Consider the following 22,611-nt stretch of genomic DNA (forward strand, 5'->3'; position numbering starts at 1 on the left):
GCTTGTGGTGTGTGCATGCATGCATGGTTTTGCTGGCATAGTTAATGACCATGCACAGCACTCACTACTTTTTCTTATTCAACACCTGTGGATTATCTACCATTACCCTTATTCTTTACTGAGCACGTGTGCTGCTATATGTCTTAAAATGTGTGTGATAAAAAATAATACATATATAATGATTGAAGAGATTAGTAAAGAGAAACTATTATAGATCTTAGTCTTAGATCTGTTTTAGTCTTAGACTCCTTGCAACACTTACACTACAACTGTACAAGGTATCAATGATCAAATGAGATCATATAAGATAAGCTTCTGTATTTAAATATATATGTATACACTTGTACTTATTTTCTAGTTTAATGTCACACATCTAATCCTGCTATATTAAGCTATAGCAGGTCCAGTTTCTCCTACAGTGTGAGTAACACGCATGCTGCTTTGCAATGTGCCACAGCACTGTAGCCAATCATTCGATAAATTACAAAACTGAGGGTTTTTCTTTTTTCCATTTTGCACACAACCTTTTATTTGCACATATTTGGAACTAAGATTAACAACTTAAAAGCACATTGACATTTTGCTTAATAGTATTTAAAACAGAGATGCACACGACAATAAGAAGGAACATGTTTTTTATTCACAACAGAAAAAAAGTCATACCAAGTTGCCATATCATACATTTTTTACACAGTGTGAAAATCTGTTACAAAAACCGAAAAACATTAGAAAATATGATCTGATATGAAATATGACATACATTTAGAATTAAAAAAGTTTTGTTTGGTGTTAGTTGGTTAATTCATGTTTATAACTGCCATGACAGTGAACTCCAGCATTGTCATTAAAAAATACATGTAAAAATGAACATGAACATATCTAAGAAATAAAAAAAAATCTCATGCAGCATTGTAAGAAAGGGCCTGAGTGTGTATACTTGTAAAGGTTAACAAGGAAAAGGTTTTTTAACACGATCTGATAACCGCCTTCGTAATTATGCTGGTATGCAAAAGTCGCTTACGAATATATTTTGAAAGACATTTAACAAACAGCCATTGTGGACAAACTACACTTGTACAGTTGCCTCCATGACATCAGGAGTATAGAGGTATTTGTAAGAGTTTTAGACTAGTTAATCAGTAAAGATTAAAAGGCAGAAAGAAATGCTCAGAAAGTCCAAATAAGGCCAGTGCATTTGTGCTAAAGGCAAAAGCATTTTTGGGTTCTACATGAACGTTACAAAAATGCATAGAACCAATGCCTGGCACTAGTACTCCAGTGTATCTTATCCACAGTGGTTCATTAAAACAATGTTAAAAGACCTGTAGCAGTAGCAGTTTTGTATCGTCACTTTCATCAGTACATGGTTTATAACAATGGAAATGATGAATATTTCAGTTCCTTATTTTCAATGGACGGTTATGATCAGTATTTCTTATGTATTTCAAACTATTTTTAGATTAGGTGCTTACTAGGAGACATCTCAGTCTTCGTAGAACTCTGCACAGTCTGTCAGCCTGCATGATTCATGAGCTGATTTATGCAAATAACAGCTAGTCTACAGAGCCCAAAGATGAATTCACACTGCTGCAGTCTCAGTAAATGTAAACAAGAACCAGAGCTAACATTATTTTTAAATCAGATTGCACTGCATGGTCATGCAAAATGACTGGATTAAACTGCAAATTAGATAAATAGCTAGATAAGTCGCCTTTTGGGCTTTGCTTTTTGGGTTCTCATTGCATTTATTTTTATTTTTTCAAATCCTTATGTACATTCAAATCGAATAAAGAAAGACTAGGAGGGACTTCAAATGAACACCAAATGCAATACATCACTCATATTAGACTGTGTTCTTATACAATTATGATTGTGTGTCATGTTTTACCTTAAATTACACAAGGCAACTGAGTCAAAGTTGAAGGGATTTATATTAAGTGTGGGTTCAACCGAGGCTGGCAGTGGTTGACTTACAACAGTATTACAAACATAGCTCTTTAAAGGACATCACAGATTGGCTTGATATGTAAGTTAGGAAGTCACACATAGTTACTAGAAAGAGAACATAAGGCTCCAGAGGTTGGATGACAAAATGCGAAAAGGTGATAGTACAGGAGAACGGCAATGTCTAGAAAAATGCAATAACATTAGCTTATTGCTCACTTTTCCTCGTGCCTTTAATATTCTCACAAAAAATGGTATTTTACAGACTGTTTAATCATATAAATACACTATACAATGCAATATAAAAAAATTCTTCTTAAATGTAATATGTTAAGGGTTGGCTTAGGTATGCTGGTTAGAGCACTAGCACCAATACAAAAAATAATGATTGAAATTATATCACAAAGGCACTTTTGTGGTATAGCAGAAAAAACTCTTGGCTGAATGATGACAATCTTGTTTCAATATTAGATGATCCAAAAATATCAGGTTGTTGCTTTTTCTTTCATCTGAAATCCATTACACAGAGCGAGGCACACTATATTACCAGTACCAGTCATTTCTCAAAGATAACACAATCCTCTTCTATGTAGTGTTCAGTGCTCCAGTCTTTTAAGTGTAATCTTTGTCTTTTTTAGTTCTTCGTATCAGTGAATTGGCTGCTACATTTCATTTTCCTTCCATTCAGACTTTCAAGATTCTTTCTTACTTCTACACCTCGTCATTTATCTCTACATCGATTCCATCCTGTTTTCATACCTCCACCTCTCGCGGTCCTTCTTGAATCTCCGATGCTACTCTGATGTCAAAGCAGGTCACCATCATAACACGTGACTTGCATAGGTTGACGCAGTACTCCAGTTCACTCGTGACTTGCTCAAGTGCCTCCAAGTACTCCTGCGATTCCGGATCCAAGTCCTGGTCCACCTCAACTGTATGGGCCACAATCAGTCTTTACTTATAGGAGAACATTTAAATGACTTGACTCACGTGTAACACTTAAATGATTAACTATAAAACTCACACTCTCCAATCCACTTTCTGGGGTCCATCATCAGTCTGGCTTTGGTGTCCTCCAGTTCTTCCTTTAGAGTATTATATTTAATTCTGAGATCTCTGATCTGTTGCTGCCGCCGCTCAACATCCTTCAGTTTTGTGTTAAAATACAGCAGACCCTAGAGAGAGCGAGCGAGAAAGAGAGGGCGAGAGAGAGAGAGAGAGAGAGAGAGAGAGAGTTGATTGCAGAGATTGGCAGTAATTATATTTCCAAAAATCTAGAGACTAACTAGTGAATTAAACTAGAATGAAATTGATTAGTGAACACAATTTTTCTGGTATGTGAATACAGGAATAAATAATTAATTAAACAGGATGAATAAAATAACATGAACTATATATTCACTTGTTTTTTAACACTTATATCATGCTACACGAATTTGGTATGAACAAAAACATACCTTATCAACATCCTGAACTGACTGCTGTAGAAAAACAGGAGAGTGCAAATATGAGCTCTATTGAATGAATGAATAATTGAATTAATTATTTAAGTAATAAAATAAACATGCATAGTGTAACATGTACGTAGTATTGTGTGTAATTAGAAACAAGTTTTAGGTAAACAAAACTATTTTTGCTTAATTTGGGGTTATACACTATATGATCAAATGTATGTACAACTGACCATCACACCCACATGTAAACGTTTCCTGGTGCCACAAATATAAAAGCACGCACTACACTAAAACTGAAAGTTCCAATCCTGTTCCAGCATGATAACTGTACACTGTGCACAGAGCCCTGAGCTGAATGTCACTGAAGATGATTCCACTAGATTCTGAATTGTGGTTGTGGAGATTTGCTATCATTTAACCATAAAAGTCAGATATTGATGTAGGGTGAGGAAGTCTCGGGTGCAGTCATCCCAAAGATCTTCAATAGGAATGGGGTCAGAGGTATATAACAGGCTACTCAAGATGTTCCACCTTGTGTAATAATTATATAAATATTTGTTACAATACTGCTTATGATACAAACATTGATGTATAGTATCAAACTGATGCAATGAATATCAATTCTCCCTAAATGCCAACAAATCAAGTGCCTCACCTGAGGCAATAGAAACAGGTCAACATCATGGTCTCATATTCCTTTACTCTACTTTATAACAGAAAAAAACACAGAGACATACATTTAAATTTTAAATGTATGGCTCATTTACTCACTTCTGCTGGCTGTTCTTGTCTCCGGCGCTGTAACCTCTCTACATCATCAATCTCATATACCTTGATTTCAAATGGCTCTTTCAATGGGCCAGATATAGGAGGCAGGTCCACCCACTGGCCTGTGGCTCCGGTCTTCATTCCCAGTGAGGTGGTGTCAGGTAAAGGAGCAGGTATGAGACGCCGCCTCTGAATGCCTAAAAAGACAAATTACATGAAGAGTGTAAGATAAGAACAAACAATAACTTTAATAAAGCAATGTACAAAAAAAATCACAGAGGAGAGATTTATCTACATATAAATATATATGAAAATTTATCAGTTTTACACAAACTAATAATCAGTTCAAAACAGGTTCAAAATTATATATATATAAAAAAACTAGGTAACTTTCAGCTAAATGCGAACTACTCACCATTTGATCTCTTTTTGGGTGGCTTCGAGCTCCTAAGTCGCATATTGGAAGAAATCCCACTTTCACTCATAGAATCATGAGCTGAAGAGGCACTTCCAGTGGCCTCACTGTCTCTGATCATACTCTCATACCCACTACTTCCTCCACTGTGGTAGAACAGTGCAGTTCGCCCCATTGCCGGGGGCAGCTCTCCACTCAAGACACTGCTGTTGTCACTTCCATGCCCACTGCTATACCTCTGTGGACGTCTTGGAGCAGTGATCTTGCTATAAGGAGAAGGCAGGATGGGGATAGGTGTATGCTTGTCTTCATTAAGGTTCACACCACTGTCGTTCCCACTGTCAGAATCGCCAGATCCTCTTGGTTGTTTTCCAGAAGGACTACCTGATGCCAGCTCACCAACTCGAGAGTTAGTTGCTCTCATGGCTTGCTTAGTACCCATTATAGTTCCCCTTGTAGATTTACCATTACATCCAGTGCCTGCACGAGGTAATGCACTCTTTCCTGAAGGTGGGAGGTTAGCATTCCTTGTTGCAGATGTTGTCAGAGACTTAGTTGAGGAACTTAGGGCTTTGGAATTGCTTGCAGATAATGTGCGAGCTTTGTTTCCATTTACAGGCACTGGTCTTGCGTTAAGGCTGTTTTTGATCTGCCCATTTTTTCCCATGTTCAACTGTGTAACAGAAATATTTGGAGAGGTAGTAGTTGGGGAAGAAGTGGCAACTGGTGAGCCAAATTTAGTAACAGATTTGCTTGACTTTCCACTTAGGCTGGCCCCACTGTTTTCTCGACTGAGCATGGGTTTAGATCCTAAAGATGTTAAACTGTCAGACCTTTCTAGTGATACCTGGCTTCCATACATCTGCCCAGCTTCCCCTCTTGCTCCTCTGGATTTAAGACTTGATGTTGCTTTTAGTAAACTATGATCTAATCTCAAATTGGATGCTCTTAAACTGTGGGAGTCTCCTCTGTACCGCAGATCATTTTCATCCTCTGACTTTGCAGGCCTGAGTACCAGTGACTTTCCTGTCTCACAGGCAGATTTTAAGGCACTTGGTGGTAGCAAGATTCGATTCTTTTGATCCAGACTGGACTTACGCACTGGAGGTGGAGGAGGTAATACACCACCAGGCAGCATAACAATGTCCTGCTTATTTGCTTTCTCATTTTTTTCCAAAGATGAAAACTTCCAGCTACCTGATGAACCAATGTCAAGACCAACCTTGACATCAATAGATGTATGAATGACAGGAACAGTCCCAAGCGTGGTTGCACCTCTTCTGAACTGTGGCATTTTGCTGGGTGTCTCCACTTTTTTAATGCTGCTGGATTTTTCACATCCATCTACCACCCTTTGGGATGAAGTAGACACCTGTGTTGTGGGAATTCGTGAAATACTGTTAAAGTCTGTGCCTGTTTTTCTAGTGGGTATGCCACTTACTCCATTTTTTAGTTGTTTAGAGGAAAGACTTGAATATGAGGCCACAGGCAACTCTGGCACACTGTCTTTTCGATGCCATGGGTCATCTGACTTCCCCTCTAGCCTCATTGGTTCACGTCTCCAACTGCTACCATTACTGCTCCCACTGATGCTACTGGTCTGGATTGGGGATGAGGTAGGTTTCATTTTCCTGGGAAGACTGCAGTGGACACTGTATGGGTCTTGCAGAGTCTGGGTTGGAGATTGATTAATGCTATTTGGTTTTGCCATTTTAAAATGATTCCTGATGGACACTTTTGTGGACTCTGGAGAGGATGAGCACTTACTGAGTGAAAGTTTACTTGATGTAGCACTGTCACTATCCAGCTCTGAGAAACTAAAGCCACTATCATTTAAGGAGTTATGGGGTTCCTTCTGGGGACTGGCTTGGAACATGCCAAGGGAATCAAGGTAAAATGTACCTCCTGATTCAATTTGGGTACCATCAGGAAGGAAAACATCTGCAGATTGTGCTCCTTCACTCTCTATAGTGCAGACACTCACTTCACTAAGCCAAGAACTGATGGAAGAACCACGGCTGTCTAAGGAGACACACGTTTCCTCTGGAAATGGTGCTACCATCTCAATATTTACTTGAGAGGCACCCACACTGGATGTATATGCATCAAATTCATCATTGATGCTGCTAATTATGCTTACTGGTCTAGATCCTGAAGCAAGGGCCTGTACAGAGCAATCACTATTAAAGCTTATAATACTGGACGGTCTTCCATTGTCCATAATACTTCCAATTGATAGTTCTTCTACAAGGGTGAATACCAGCTCGTCCTCTCCATTGAGCTCAACTGGTTGCTGCAGAGTTACTGTAGTCCTTAGTATATCCCTCTCCCTAAGTGTGGACAGTTGGCACACCTCTAGTGGGGTCTTTGGGTTTAGATGATGCACCCTGCTCAAAAGAGGAGAGCTGCTGCCAGAACCACATGGCTTCTGTACCTGATGGCTCATTCCAATGGGTGGTATCCTTACGGCACACTTTTCTTCTAATTCACTATTATCCTTTGTACTGTCTCTTGGTTGGGGGGGTGGAGGAGCAGGTTTGGGTAGTTGTTTCCTGTTGAAGAATACCTTTTCTCTCACCACTGGCTCTGAGTTTTGAAATGCTGCTGCTGGATCTTGATTTCCAGGGGAGCATGCAGTTAAGCTATCTGTTTCCACCCCCTTTGCATTATCTGACTTTCTACAACAGGCAGCAACAGGGACATCTCCATCTGAAGCATTTTGCAATTTGGAATGTTCATTTTTGGATTTGTGTTTTGGGCTGTCGAGGAGTTTACTGTGAGCAGTAAGTGGATGTTTGCACAATATGTTGTCCTGCTGAGAAGAAGATGTTTTGGTAGAGGCATTGAATGTAACTGAAAAAGACCCTTCTTTGGGCTTTTGTGAGATAATATCCATCTTAGGAGTTACTTGGCATCCTCTAACTTCACCAACAAAAGCACTTGGTTCCTCACTCCCATCAATACATTCCAGTCGCTCCTGAAGTTCAGCAAAGGTGTTGCACTTAAAATGGTCTTGGTCCGTTGGCCCTTCTTTACCACGCTGTTTTCTGTTAAGGGATGGGATAATAGGAACAAAGGCCGGTGGACCTTCGTTGTCACTGAGTTCTCGATCAGAAATTGTAGCACCACCAGGGCCAACGTAAATAACAGTATCACAAGACTGTTCACTGCTTGAGGAGTAATCTGGATCACTCATTAGTAAAGGTAGATCTGGATCCAGGGCCACCGTCCGTGGATGGAAGGGTCTTAAATGTGGGGGTCGGCGAATTCTCCCTTCATCACAGGAGCTTTCACCTCCAGAGGAACTGGATGCATACTACGCATGAAATTAAGCAAAAATTAGAAAATTAGCATAAATTATACGAAAAAGGTTGCCCATGACTATGTCATTTTAAAGTAATCTTTATTTATACTTATATCTATTCTGGATTTTCTAGTAAATAAAATATCTGTAATCTGATACCAAGTACCAGTTTCTTACTGTTAGTAGTCTAATTTTTCTATATGTTATTGTCCTCGAAATTTCCACATTTACGTTTATATTTACTTACAAACTTGAATGCAAATTACAGGAGTTTGATTTTAACTAAAGGTTCTACTGACCTTGGACTTTTTCTTCCTCATGCGGTGTATGCGTGAGGCGAGCTGGATAGTGGTGAGTGAATCAGTATAATGACCAGGTGAGTCAGAGACATGCGCTATCATTGTTGTCCTGCAGTTGATGTTTCCAAGTGAATCACGGAGCAGCATTGTAAGCTTACTATCCCTAGATAATACAAAAAAACATTAGTTAGTTATGTTTTCTCAAATATTTTAAGTCTTTTTTTGTTTGTTTTAACAATGGCAATATGCCTAAAACTTCCTGAGATGATCAAATAATGTGAACAGGTTCAAATGTAACATTATACCCAACAAATGACATCAGCAGCATACAGAGCTGATAGTAAACCTGTCAACACTGCTCAACGTGTGTAATCTTGTTGCTGTCAGCTTTGATTACGTGTTCATTCTTTCTTGTAACATCGTTGGAAAATTGAATAACAATAAACCTCATATGCCTTTTCATGAAATGCTAAATAAAAAAATATGTTTACACGATTCAAAGTAGCTTTCCCCTACCTGTATGGTACATGTTTGGCTCCATTTGTCAAAGCCAGGATGACATTGCCTAAGGCAGTGAGGGAGAGACACAAACCGCCACCTCCATCCCTGCTCTTACTAAGCACCTTTTCACAGCTGCCCAAGTCTATAAGGTGCAGTCTGCTTCTACCACCAGACACTGAGAGGGAGGAGAAGAGATGAAGAGAAAGCAAAACAAAGAGAGTAAAAAAAAAGAAGAAAAAATCTGTTAACATTTTTGAAGGATATCAGGCAAAACAGTATTCAGAGTGTAAAAGGATACTTTAAGGCAAAGTTAAAACTTGTAATTTAATTCCTACAAACAGTAAAGCCTCTGAAATGTCCCTTTAACTCAAAAGTTCAACTACCAGGTCTCTTCCTCATTTACATAGTGATTTAATCAACATGGCTGAGCACAATGTGAACAGTGTAAAGTGCCATCTCTCTAATTATAGCAGAATTGGCTTTGGATCAAAAATCTACAGGGACAGTACTTGGTGTCTCACTATTGTCCACTGGTGCTGCTGTATTACAAAAGCTTTTAAAGTAACAAATAAAGAATCCAAACCAGAAAAATAATGGTGTTTAATTAGCAATAACATAGTTATTGATTTGGCTTTCCAGTTCAATATTTAAACCACAAGTGCAACATGAAACATTCAGGACACTGATATTACAGTACTAAATACTAACACTAACAGGAGAACAAAAGCTCTGCAGGTAATAAAAAAGGATTCAACGCTTAAGAATAATGTTGTTCAATTGGCAGTATCAATGGTATAGATTGGTTCTGCTTGTTTTTATGAAACTGTGTTACAGAAGATCCCATCCCACAGTGGAGTTTGAGTGAGTGAAAGCAAGATAATAACATACCACTAACACTCCTTCTCTAAAGTAATGTTGAGAAGTGTACACAGCAGCAGACATTTACACACTCTTTGAGTAGGTCAGTGACTAGCATGACTGGCAGTGATTTATTCCTGAATAATCTACAGTCTGTTTATATACAAATCTGAGTCAAACTGACCAAATAAACAGCTATACAGTCAACAGCCGATAATTCGTGGTTCGGAACTCGTGGCTTGGAAAATTTGCGGGTTTTCATTTGGAACCTAACTAACAACAAGTTGCGGATTATCTTAAAATTCCGGAGAATCCGCAGTGGGACCGAATGTTCAGGAACATTAGGAATAACATTTTAAAATATGTTTTCACTAACAAACGTCATACAACATTATAAAACCCTATTGTATCAAAGCGACAATGTCTAGATCAGGGGCGCCCGAAACGTCGATCGAGATCTACTGGTCGAATATAAAGATAATGTGGGTAGATAGCATGACATTAAAAAATATATATTTATTTATGCATTTTTATAGTAGGTAGATCAATTTGACATGGTAATTTTATAAGTAGCTCGCATGCTGAAAAAGTGTGTGCACCCCTGGTCTAGATGAATTCACTAAGGTACCATTGGGGCTGCGGGGGTGCGTCCAAAATTCATGGGGACCACTGTATATAAAACACCAAAACATTTGAAGTTAGTCATGCTTTTATTAATAAGTCTTTGTCTGTTCAAACAACTCATCATCCATGAACATATAAACATCTCAGACCACTGGTCTAGATGTTAAACTCGTACTGCTGTGTGCTTGCAAATGTAATGATGTAAAAGAAATGTCAGATAAAATTGTCTGTGTCACAAATGGCACCATTTTGTAGTGCACTACAGCTTAATGCACAAAAGCTTTTCAATAACTATCATTACCTTTTGTCACGGCATTATAACTGTCATTCTGCATGTCACATAAAGTTGCTCAGAGTGGCACAATAAGTTCATGTAGAAGCTGCCTCACGTTAATCCAGCTACATGTACATTGTTTCACATAATGGCAGAGAAAGGGAGTGCTGTTATAGTGTTGAAAGCTAGTCCGTTTCCATTTAACACAACAGTGCAGAATTTTTTTCCGCTGTTGTCAAATACTCAGCACTTACCCCTATGCTAATGAGAATTGCAGCATTGCACTGTGACAGGTACTTCTACATTATGATCGTGGTCATTAGCTGCTCATGAATTATTACTGTCTGTTAAAATTCCAATTAAAGTTTAATGAAGTGGTCAAAGCAGGCCCGAGTGATTTACCTTCCACATGATAGATTGAGAGAAAAATGAAAGGGTGATGGGACGGTAGCTCTGATTTAGTCTGTAATATCTTAGCTATTAGATTAATGAGTTTGAAATGCAGTTCTCTACCTCTGTAAGCATGAAAAGGGAGAAAGAAAAGAAAATGGAATGCAGCCTATCAATTAACTGCACAGAGGGAGATCATCAGAGCTGGAATGTTCAATTAACCATGCACACACACTCACACACACACACACACACACACACACACACACACACACACACACAGAAATACTCACTTCCACCCTTGCCACTCTTCTCCATTCGATACTGATAAATATGAAGAGTGAAGAGCATATGCGAGTTGCGCCGGTCCTCCTCATCTGTATCAGGATGGCTGGTACTGCGTGCTGCGAGGGCTGCATCCAGAAAGAAAGCTGCCTTTTCTGCAGTGGGGGCCCGCAACTCACTGTGATTCTGAAGCTGGAATCAATTGCAAAAAAATAAATACATTAATACTATTGCAGACTCTAAAGAGAAAATGAAAGTTAATTTATATCACAAATGTTAATTCGTCATAAAAATAAACAAAGTCGATTAACAAGTGTGCATTACAAAAAAATTGTAAAAGATCAAAAGATCCATTTCTTAATATGATTACAAAAATTCTAATACATGTTTTAAACTTATTCTGTTTCCAATATCTCTTTGGTAACTCTGAATAAAAGCAGGGATAATCATGGCAAAATGTTCAGTTCTTTGTAATGGTTTGAAAGAGACAAAAAGAGAAGTTATAAAGGTGAAATAGAGAAAGCTATTTGAGCCACTTCACACAGGTAGCCTGTTAGATTTGGGAAAGGATTAGGGACAGAGTGATCTAGCAATAAAAGAGCAGTGGGTACAATGTCAAGATAATTCGATTCTTATTAGGACGAAAAGGTCAAGATCCTTAAAAGGCTATACCAGATGAGAGATGAAGCAGAAGGCTAAAAACTTGTTATGAGCTCTCAAAAAAGATCTATAAAATGTAGCTAAGAACTGCTAAAATGGAGAAAATTTTGGGTTGTTTTTAAAATAACCATGTAGCTGTAACATCACAAAAATAGGTACTGTAATTTCCGGACTATAAAGCGCACCCATATATAAGCCGCTGAAAAGATTTTACAAATATTTTTATTTTTAACATAAATATGCATTATGTACCTGTCTATAAGCCTCAGGTGTCTACACTAATGTACTTTACACAGGCTTTAACGAAAGACACGTTACACACGGTGTAACGGGTGAAATATATTGCGCTTCCTTTAGGAGCATAGCGGTATTTTGAGAATAGCCTGCCACTGCATTTTTTTCTGGTATTACGGTGATATATAATATTATGTCCTTATTATTTTCTGACGCTCATTTCTAAGTTTCTTTGACCAACCCGTAACGCTGTTGCCAAGAAAAATAAAAAAGCACGAGTTTTGGAAACCTGTCTGTGCTTATATGATTTCTGTTGCAACTGGAGTTTTAGCGAGCTCTCCCTTCACCCAGACTCAACGCGTTACAATGGCTTGTATCTAAACAGTAGCCGACCAAGTAAGTCATTGTTCACTGTCTTCCTCCTTCCTTTCACAACAATTTCTCTCTAGAGTTTATCTTTTGGCGTCGTCGTGCATTTAAAAAAGTTTTTCTCCCGATGCTGTGCAGCTCAGAACACTGGTGAGGTGCGTCCATTCGGAAATTTAATTGGTCTAGTGTTATGTCGCTCAGTTTTTTGGCTTGAAGTTTGTAAAACCAGGAAAAACTTAGGAAAAATTCATAAATAAGCCGCTTCGTTGTTTAAGCCGCGGGGTTCAAAGCGTTGGGAAAAAGTAGTGGCTTATAGTCCGAAAAATATGGTAGTAATATTGATCTGTAATGTATCTGTATTAATTCTCGGTTTGTGCAATGTGTTCTTGCGAACAGGCTTCAGATCCACTAAAGCCTTGATATGGCCCTAAAGCAGTCAAATTAATCAGTATTACAGATAGCTGATCAGACAGATAAACTCAAGCTTAGAATAAGCAGTGACTATCCGAGTTAGCAGGGTGCTGAGGAGAAGGGAAAACACTCTAAAGAAAGCTGGGTGGAGCCTCCTCAACTTCACAAGCCTACTGACAGCCTTTGAAGAGCTGGCCTCATATGGACCCCAAAAATCAACATCTGATGGCAACACCTGGCAGTGCTTTCAACTACCTGCTACCCCATGTCTCCAAACGCCAAATACCCCACTAGCATTTACCCTCCTCCAATGAGGAGCCTGGTGGGGGAAGGGAGAAACTCACATCAGTAACACCCCTTGATAAGGAGGGGTGAAACAGCTGCCTGTTAGTTAAGCGCTTCATGACTTTACACAAAAAAAGGCTACTTAAATGAGGTATAGTGAGAATGTAACTCATTAAATGCACAAAAGGCAAACCAAATATTTTCAGAGAAAAACAATATAAAAATTGTGTTTTTAAAAGGAAACAAAATAAATAATAACAATAAAGCTCTAGTCCTAACCTGTGTGCCACAGATGGGATCCTCACGCAGGTAGACCCCTGGCGACTGGCCATCCTGCAGGCTGCCTGTTGAGACATCCGAGAGCAGATCCTGCAGACCTTCGTCTTTGCCGTAGATCTCCACAGCCGAGACACGTACAGAAAAGCGAGTGCCAGTTTTCTCCCTGCGCTCACTGATGAGCTTGAAGAGCCAGGAGATGGCACAGGGCGCAATGCCAAGGCTCTGAGAAGAGCTGTCTTTGCCAATCATGGTGTACGTCTTGCCTGATGAGGGGGAGAGAGCAAGCTGTTAATTCTGGCAGAGTACTGAAAACTGCTCTGCATACTGGTGGATTCAGAGCTCTGGAATTTTAAAAGAGCCTTTTCTACTGATGATATCAGTTACTATATGTTTACTCAAATGCATTTGCCAGCCAAAATAGAGGGAACAAGGGAATTATAGGTAAGATGTCATGCTGTAAGAGTCTTTTCTTCACTACACAACAGTATGTTAAGCTTATGTACTGTGAACAAAAAATGTTGCAAAACCTGACAAGACACTGATAATAAAGCCTAGGCTGCGGTTCATCGCAATATCTAAGAGTTCTCTTTAAAGTTTGAGATATTTGCTAGCTGTCAATCAAATAAAAGCGTGGGATAGTAAACAAAAAGTAATAAAACATGTCGAAACTGCCCTTTTGGCAATATGCTTCAGCATACAAAAGAATGTTACCATTTAAAATACTTGACTGACAAATGTGTCTCCACCTAATTAACAAAACATTATATAACTTTATATAATAACAATAAACTTTATATATAACAAAAATTATATATATATATATATATATATATATATATATATATATATATATATATATATATATGCTGCATGTACTATGTAGTGTTTATCAACACTGCACAATTAAAATAATATATAAAACACATGAGAATATATTTATGAGTAGTAGTCTATACCATAGCAACTTGCCGCTAAATTTGCACTGTTAAAGAACTAAATATTCTAAATACAATATTCCTTATCTTCTAATCCAGTCACCTTACATTAATGTCGAAACTTCTTTTAAACAAGGCCTTGTTAATTACTTCTTCTGTCTACTTGGTACTTGTACTTGAGGTGGGTTGTGAATCTGAATTAGTTGTTGGTATAAAAACCGTGACGTTAGATTATTTGCACATAATGCTTGTAAGCCACTTGAGTTCAACTTTCCCAAACAAAGTATTTGTATAACTACTACCGCACCTTTCTGCTCATAATAATCACACAGTGACACACACACACACACACACACACACACACACACACACACACACACACACACATAGACATGTACACACACAGACATGTACACACACACAGACATGTACACACACTTAATCAACCTGAGTGTATCGGTAAAGGCTTTTAAAGAAATGAAAAGTGCAAATTAATTTAGTGGCTAAGTTTTTTTAACACTATTAACCATAGGCCTGGACAATAAGACACATGGTTGATACCTGTCCTGCAGGTCATTAGTAAAATGTAATGCGATGTAATTACATGTAATCCTAATGCAGAATACTGGACAGGAAATTCTTACCAAGTCTAACATGGCCAAAGCTAAAGATGCATCCATCTGCTCCATTCACCACTGATTGAATAATTTCAGCCACGGTCCCTGAGCACACTTCAGCCTGCAGACATCCAAAAAAGACAAAGATATGAACAGTCAGCCACTGTACATGACAATATAGTGTCCTTGAGTGTTGAGGAAGGCGCCTATAAATAAAATGTATTATTATTATTATAAAACATTGCTGCAGTTTCATCGCTAAACACCATGAAGTATGTAGTAACAATTCTGCCCACTGGTCAGTCTGAATGGCAGAGGTTTCTGCTGCATACAGATATCCACTTAATTCATCATTAGCAAAAAGAATACAGTGCAACATCAAATCAACCGAGAAGCAGCTCATCATGGATTCATCAAGCATGGGGAGGTTTACACTGCTGCAGTCTTCAGTGCTGTCACTGCAATCTGTTCCACTAGCCTCAGTCCACAGGGACAGTTTGCTACTGCAGCAATCTCCTTCCATACATCACACATAGAAAAAGAACATGCAAGGACAAACAGGCGATCTGACTGTGGGCTGAGAAACAGCACCTTTTTTTTATCAGGCCACTGTGTAGAATAATGTGTCACTTCAGCCACTAAAACATACAATTATTTAGTAGATTTGCCATCATGCTCATGCTTATCTACTTGTTTTAAACACCACAATGAATATTTTAATCAGACAAACACTTCAAATCAAGCATGTACTAAAGATACAAATTAATTGTTTGTGTAAAGAGCCACTATAAAATGGATTTAAATGCTGAGTTCTTTCAGCACAGACATTAACAACTCAAGCTCAGTTGCCACAAAACGTCAACTAAATTGTTTTCACTTAATCACTCTCAAGGACTGTGAATGTCTCTTAAGTGTCTCCTCATGGTTATTTGTGTGGTCGTTTGGAAGGCACTCTGGTCTTAATTTGGATGCCCTCCCAGCTCTGGAGTCCGGGTGACAAACCGAAAATGTTTGCTGAATATATGTGGCTGGAATTCTAATCATTTTCCACACTTGAAAGAAACAGCTGCTGTGCCCATACTGTGAAGAATGATGCTTAAGTAGGATGGCCATTTTTGCATTAAGCCTCAAGCCCTGTCCAGAATATGTATGTGGGAGGAGGGGGTGTTTGTATTTGTGTTGTGCAGATGTCCTACTGCCCTTGAGGAAATGTCTTCTACAAACAAATGCACTAAAATACAACCTAGGATCCAATAAAAGAAAAAGACAGCAGTATCAAAACAAAAGCAACAGCAATTCACAGTTTCAGTGGCATTTCTACCTGTGAGGCATCTTGGGTGAAGACAGAATCGAAAGCAAACATCTTTGGAACAGCTAGAGCTGTATGTCGATGCCCCGAGCTGGGCTGAGTTAGAAGCGAAGGCTCATATAGAGTCAACTGTTTCTTCCGCTGGTCCACCTTAAGGAAAGACATAGACTCTGAAGAGTCCTGCACTCCAACAGATGGACAGATCCGCACCATAACCTTCACCTACTCAAGAAAGAAAAAAAAACAGAAAAGAAAAAAGAAATGTAAAAAGTACTGTGGTAAAAATGGTCGTGCAGGATTTTTTTCTCGAAAATAAATACAACATATATAAAACTGTTTAAACTAATGTTTTAGTTTCTTTTTTTAAGATTATAGGTTTTGTAGAATGCTACATTTTAAAGATTGTATAGAATTGACAGATTTCCTTATAGAGTAGCTAAATTATCTGATGACAAAAAAAAATCTTGTGTTTTAGTTATAAAAGCTGTAAGGAACAGAAAAACTGAAACTGAAAAACTCTTCAAATACATTTAACAGTGTCAAACCCAAAAACATAGAGCCAAGAAGGACCCAGCAGCTGCAGAACTGCTCCAATTAATCCTCACAACACATCAGTGAGAAGCTGGCACTGCAGACATCACTCAGGGGCCATACAAACACAAGTACAGTATAGCGCATTCCCCCTGGAGCTTCTACAGCATTCCGATCTGAGCTGCACAAAGCCATACCACTTCCTTGTGGACCTGTGGTTAGTGTTTATTTACAGCTCCAGACCAGCTTTTGGTCCAGTAGAACAATGTCAGCTTTGCTTTATTCTACTGCCATGCCAGTAAATGAAGGAATGTCTATGCCACAGCACCAGCCATGGCTAAGCTCTCCCTCGCTTCTGCTGCTCCGCAGGGGCCGATTACTGCTGATGGACATGTGCACATGGTGAAGGAAATTACTCTGGCCGTGACATTGGAAACAGGTTTCCATAAATGACTGACAAAAAAAGTCAGGCTAAGTCAACAGCCTCCACTATATTTGCATTGGTCGAGAAGCAAGGACATGCACACTTTCTGATCCTTTCTGATCCTGTGCTGATACTGTAATTGGGTTTAGGAACATATAATTTGCCACTTTCATAATTTTTTCAGGTATTAAAGTGTGTTTTAGGTATAATTTATTGTGAAGAAACCCATAAAAAGTTGAGTTTGCACAAACTTTATTCCGACACGATTTTTTTCAGGCGGCAGCAGATGTAGGTTTTGGTAACAGGGAGCGGCAGCTCGTTAATGAAGCTGGGTTTCAATGAGTCCATTTTCAATGGGCAGTTAGCAATCATCTGAATGGGCTTAATCTTTTGGCAACATGTGTTACAATCATCTCACAGAGCAGGTGGTATGTAATCTGGTACAAATCTTCTCGATCTCTATAAATATGGTACTATGCAGCTGAACAATAATAGACAGAGGGGGTACAAAGGAAATAGTTGCTGCTGCTTGCTTTGCTCCTATTTAGAGATTCCAACTACACTGTTTTGCTAGACTACATATTTTTCTAGAATTCGTACTTACTTACTTTATTTCATTATAGCTCTGTGAAACAACTTGTGGCATTTTCTGTTGGAAAATCCAATGCTTACTTAAAATAATTTGATACATAGATGTGTTCAAATAGCCAAGTAGATAATGAGAGGAAAAATAGTTTACCAACACCTTTTAATGCCCCCTTATACTCTGAACAAAGCAGGAAAATTGCTTAAGAGGCAAAGGAAGCAGATTCATGACATTCCATGGGATTTATACCACTATATTAGCCTACACTGCCCCAAGCCTGTCTGGGAAGTAGTCTACATGATACAAACAACTGCAGCTGTGTACAGACACCCCACAGTGTGTGTGTGAGTGTGCGTGTGTTTGTGTGTGGGTGTGTGTATCATGCCAGCCAGTGTGTTCCCCACTGAACAAAGAGATGTATGGCCTTGCATTTCTCTGGCCAGGTTAGAACCAAAAGCACTCTTTATTCACTGTCAAAGAATGCATTTGTAAGCACATTGATAGTTTCTGTGTGTGTGTGTGTGTGTGTGTGTGTGTGTGTGTGTGTGTGTGTGTGTGTGTGTGTGTGCATGTTTATCTTTCTGACCTTGCCCATGCCAGGGTTCTCCTTGGCCTTTGAACTGGCCCTGAGCAGGCATGGTGGGGCGGGTGGAGGGGACAGCTGGAGGATGCTGCTGAAGTTGGTGGGGTAAATAGAGGGCTCCGGTGGCTGCAGCATAGGTGGCTGGTTCTTTTTCCGCTTGGACGAGAGGTTCAGCTTCTGTGCAGCCCTGAAAAAAAACACCCTGCAATTCAGTACAAGCAAAGCTCTAACTGAAGTCTGAAGCTGTTTTAAAGAAAATCGCTGCAACCAATCAACCAAAAGTTCTTGCACACCACAGGGAAGACTGTTTTCCGAAAAAAGCCTTTAAATATTGCCTCTCATTCAAGTTGGGAAGGTGAAATAAAAATCAATCTGCTCTTTTGCTGATTGATTTTACGGTATAGCTTGGCATTTACTGAAGTGAAAGGTCAAAAGCCCCATCTCAAAGTGAAAGTAAACACACAGCAGACTTGCTAGCTTATACTTACTCGTTCCCTCTCTGCAGGATGCCACCTCCTTTTCCTACAAATAACTAAATAGCCATATTATACCCCATCACCCCAAAATGCCCTCCTCTTTTTCAGAAGGAAATGTGAAACTGGAGCTAATAGGGTCAGTTCCACCATTAGCCTTGACATTAACCATTTGCTGGCTCTGACTCCACAGTAATCCAGCCATAATAAGGACATTAATCACATTCACAGTAGATACAGTCTTAACATTTCAAGTAGACATATGATAAGGATTTCAGTCAAATGGCAGCTAAGTGTTTGTGGTACATATTAATAACTTTAACTCTAAAGCCTAATGAATGAAGTCTCATTAATATCTGATGAATGAGACATTACAAATGGAAAACTAAAGAAACAGTACAAAGTAAAAAACAGCAAGACTACAACCAAACAGGAAAGAGGTACTAGAAGAACTTGCAAAAGATGCTAAGGCTCTGCAGGTAATGCTAATTAGAAGGAGCCTTACATGCACTGAACTGTAGGTTGTGGAGGAAAGAAGCTGACAGACAGCATCTGTCTCATGCTGAATACTGTAGTGCTGAGGGGGGAATTACTCTGTACCACACATTGTGAGCAAGCAGCACACCAATGAGACAGAGATAACTACTACTACAAAGTTAATGTCCCAATTCCTACTGTAATATTTGATTCCCTTAAAGTCTGAGCTTGTTATTCATTTACAAATCTCAAGACATATGGTTCTGTAACTCTAAGGCATTCCTAAAATATAGAGAAACTAATAAAAAATCAATGAAGATGCAATGTCAGTAAAATTGTAGTGACAGAAAGAAAGTTTTTTATTAATGGAGTCAGCCGCTTAGCCATATCTCAATTCTAGTACAGCTTAATCCAGAGCTGACAAGTTGGGAGAATACACCCTAAGGGAATCTGTGCCTATACACATTCTTACTTGGAGCAGATTAGTGCCCCAAGTCAGTACACCTCCTGGCATGGCTTTGGAGGGGATGTAAGGAAACTAAGGTGCCCTAAGAAAATCCCCAGTGAGGCAGAGAAGAACATGACCATCTCTCCACTCCTTCCTAGGTAAATGCTGCACTTGAATAAAACTTAGAATTTCTGACCTATTAAAAACCAGAACAAATTGCTACTTATAAATTCTGTGTGGTCTCCTCAACCCAGGCTTCAGCAAGTGAAATCAAATCAACATGGCTACTCAGTATCGAGACTTAATATTGATGCCTTTAAATCAGTTAAGCTGTATATATAACTATTTGCTATAGATGTATCAACATAAACAGTTCACTGTTTCCCCCCAATTGTGTTTGAACATATTGAGGTCGAATTCTGTGGTAAACCAAACACAGCAATATACACCTCAGAACACATCTGAGTTTTCTCTATATGGACAAATCTCTATATGGACTTGGCATGCTTCCTTTACTAAATGGCTAGATGATCTGTTGTCCTGTTTATAGTGACTGGATTCCACATATACCAGAGTTTCTTTTCTAAATCGATTTTATAGACAAAACAATTAAATACTTCAAAACAGTTTTTCATATATTTGACAAGTAGCCTTCTGAAAGTGAATGAATGAACAAATTAAAAATGAATAAATGGATGAAAAGTGTCAGTGACAAAAGAGCATGTAAACAAGTGTGTATGTCATTCACTAGAACAGTGTGTGTATGACAGGTGGTGTGTGTACATGTGTGTGCATCCACCTCCTCTTTCCTCAGCAAGCCCACTGCTCATTAGTCCAGTCTATCATGCCTTTGAACACGGATATGTGTGTGTGTGTGTGTGTGTGTGTGTGTGTGTGTGTGTGTGTGTGCCTACTGCATGTCCACCCTCCCTTCTATGCACCATCTCTCGATATTTCCATGAGTGTCATGCTCGCTTTATTCCTCTGTGCTCTGCCCCCCTCCTTTCTCTCCTCTTTCTCTCCAGTCCACAGCGACAGCCCAAGAGCACAATCAGGGAACACACCGCTGGCTGATGAAATAATTATAGCGTCCAAGAGGAATACAGGAGGAGTTGCTCCCCAGGGAACTGCAGGCCCATGAGTAAGGGAGGCCCGTGCGTGTGAGTGTGTGCACGAGTGTTTGTGTGTAACTGGAAGGAGTGTTAGCTCTGTGAAAGAGAAAAGAGAAAAAACAGACGCAGCTTCATAGGCGCGAGACAGGCAGAGCGTGTCTCTGATTGTGATCCAGTGACAGCACATCTACACATGCATGATAAAGGCAATGTTTTCAAAACCCGAACCCACTTTATTCTATCTGTTAATGTTTTGTACAACTTGAATCAACAACCTTCTACATTTTTACTAAAAAGCCTAAAAGCTTTGTAAATTATTATAATACATGTGGAGATAATAAATTAAGGGTGACAAATGGAGATCTTGTAAGGTTATAAATCATTTAGTATAAGTGCATAGCATGTTTAACCTCCAGAACCTACAATCTTATGATGTAACATTAGTTCAGAATTTTGCTTTGTTCATTGGCGCATACAAGTTTAACACAATCATTCTGTTCATTCATACACTAACAAGAAAGAAAAATGCTTATCACATGTGCACATCCCACCTACCATTCCTCCTTCTCAATTGCTCTTTTTCTCCCATTTCTGTTTTCTTTACTCTCTCTCACCCCTCGAAATCAAAAACCTGGCTCTGCTCATAGATGGATGCCTGCCATAAAGAACATGCCAAAGTGCCTACACTTTCCATTGCTTGTCCACCTGTTCAACTTCACAAGCAGACAAACTGAAACATTTTCACACACACACACGGTGTAATAAACAATTTAACCTCACCCATCACACGCCTTGACAAGTTCGAAAGTTTCACATTCAGAAAAAACATATATTCAATAATGAGTGAGGACATAATGAGTAGTTTGTAAAAGCCCACATGAGTTAGTAGTAGGTATGCAATAAATTCAATTAGTTTTACTTTTGTCAACAGAAAAGTAATAAGGGAATTGGGTGAAGGAGTAAAAATTTATCATGCCTCTCACACACATGCACATACACAAGAAGTGAGGAAAAGTACTTACACTTCTTTCCAGTCCATCATCTAACAAAGTAAGCACTCTGTTTTGCCAAAGGCAGCCAAAGACCAAAGGAAAGTGTACAGGCTACATCTCCGTATCCACACTTTGCCATTAGGTTTGCCATGCAGTTTGAAAAATAATACTTGTCTATATCTCTAATAATTGTTTATTGTTATTAAAAAAGATCCCGCTTGAGTTTTAAAGTTGCACTTGAAAATATAAAGTCAGGCTCCAGCAAAAAGATCAGTGGAATGGGAGGGGTCCAAGAACGCACAAAGTTCCTCTTCAGTGTACATTTCCCATAATCTGCACCAAAAAATCCAGCTGCAAATCAAGTACTCTTCTTTCCATTCATTCCAGCAGGTTTGGATTGTCTTCTCTTTACCTCTTCTTACATGTCATTCATTGCATTTTTCTGTGACCCGTGCAATGTCTTTTTGCACCTTTCTTTTTTTTTTCGTCTGTCTCTCTGTCAGTTCATTTAATCCTACACTTCCTCTGTCATACCTCCCCCTCCTCCCCACATGTTCTTCTCCGCTATGCACCAGGAGGGAAATGAGGATGAAATCTCGCAGTCAAGCTCCGGCTCGTGCTGCCAGAGAAACGTTAGTAGCCGTGCAGCATTCTCATTCACACACACACACGCGCGCGCACGCACGCACACACACACACACACACACACACACACACACATACAGAGCTCCCTCCCTCTCTCTCATTCTTTACAGAGCCCTGCCCCTTTT

The 22,611-nt window shown here is 39.2% G+C and overlaps 1 protein-coding gene across 6 annotated transcripts in view; it reads right to left on the reverse strand.

Annotated features, from left to right (window-relative positions):
• Positions 1-618: 618 nt before the first annotated feature.
• The window catches only part of kif26ab (kinesin family member 26Ab), a 73,297-nt gene continuing 51,304 nt past the window's right edge, over positions 619-22,611 (reverse strand). For 2 of the 6 annotated variants that reach the window (XM_046855711.1, XM_046855714.1), the window contains exons 5-16: positions 18,343-18,526; positions 16,228-16,437; positions 14,934-15,027; positions 13,355-13,617; positions 11,125-11,308; positions 8,701-8,860; positions 8,185-8,347; positions 4,582-7,897; positions 4,170-4,363; positions 3,402-3,458; positions 2,969-3,119; positions 619-2,876 (exon numbers count right to left, since the gene is read on the reverse strand). In XM_046855711.1, the coding sequence (XP_046711667.1) occupies positions 2,698-2,876; positions 2,969-3,119; positions 3,402-3,458; positions 4,170-4,363; positions 4,582-7,897; positions 8,185-8,347; positions 8,701-8,860; positions 11,125-11,308; positions 13,355-13,617; positions 14,934-15,027; positions 16,228-16,437; positions 18,343-18,526 (5,155 nt within the window). In that variant the 3' untranslated portion in view covers positions 619-2,697. Of the gene's footprint in view, positions 2,877-2,968; positions 3,120-3,401; positions 3,459-4,169; positions 4,364-4,581; positions 7,898-8,184; positions 8,348-8,700; positions 8,861-11,124; positions 11,309-13,354; positions 13,618-14,933; positions 15,028-16,227; positions 16,438-18,342; positions 18,527-21,871; positions 22,523-22,611 lie in introns of those variants that run through there. The other 4 variants (XM_046855715.1, XM_046855716.1, XM_046855713.1 and 1 more) reach the window with 4 other exon arrangements.

This window comes from Silurus meridionalis, chromosome 8 (genome assembly GCF_014805685.1).
Source record: "Silurus meridionalis isolate SWU-2019-XX chromosome 8, ASM1480568v1, whole genome shotgun sequence".
Classification (NCBI taxonomy): domain Eukaryota; kingdom Metazoa; phylum Chordata; class Actinopteri; order Siluriformes; family Siluridae; genus Silurus; species Silurus meridionalis.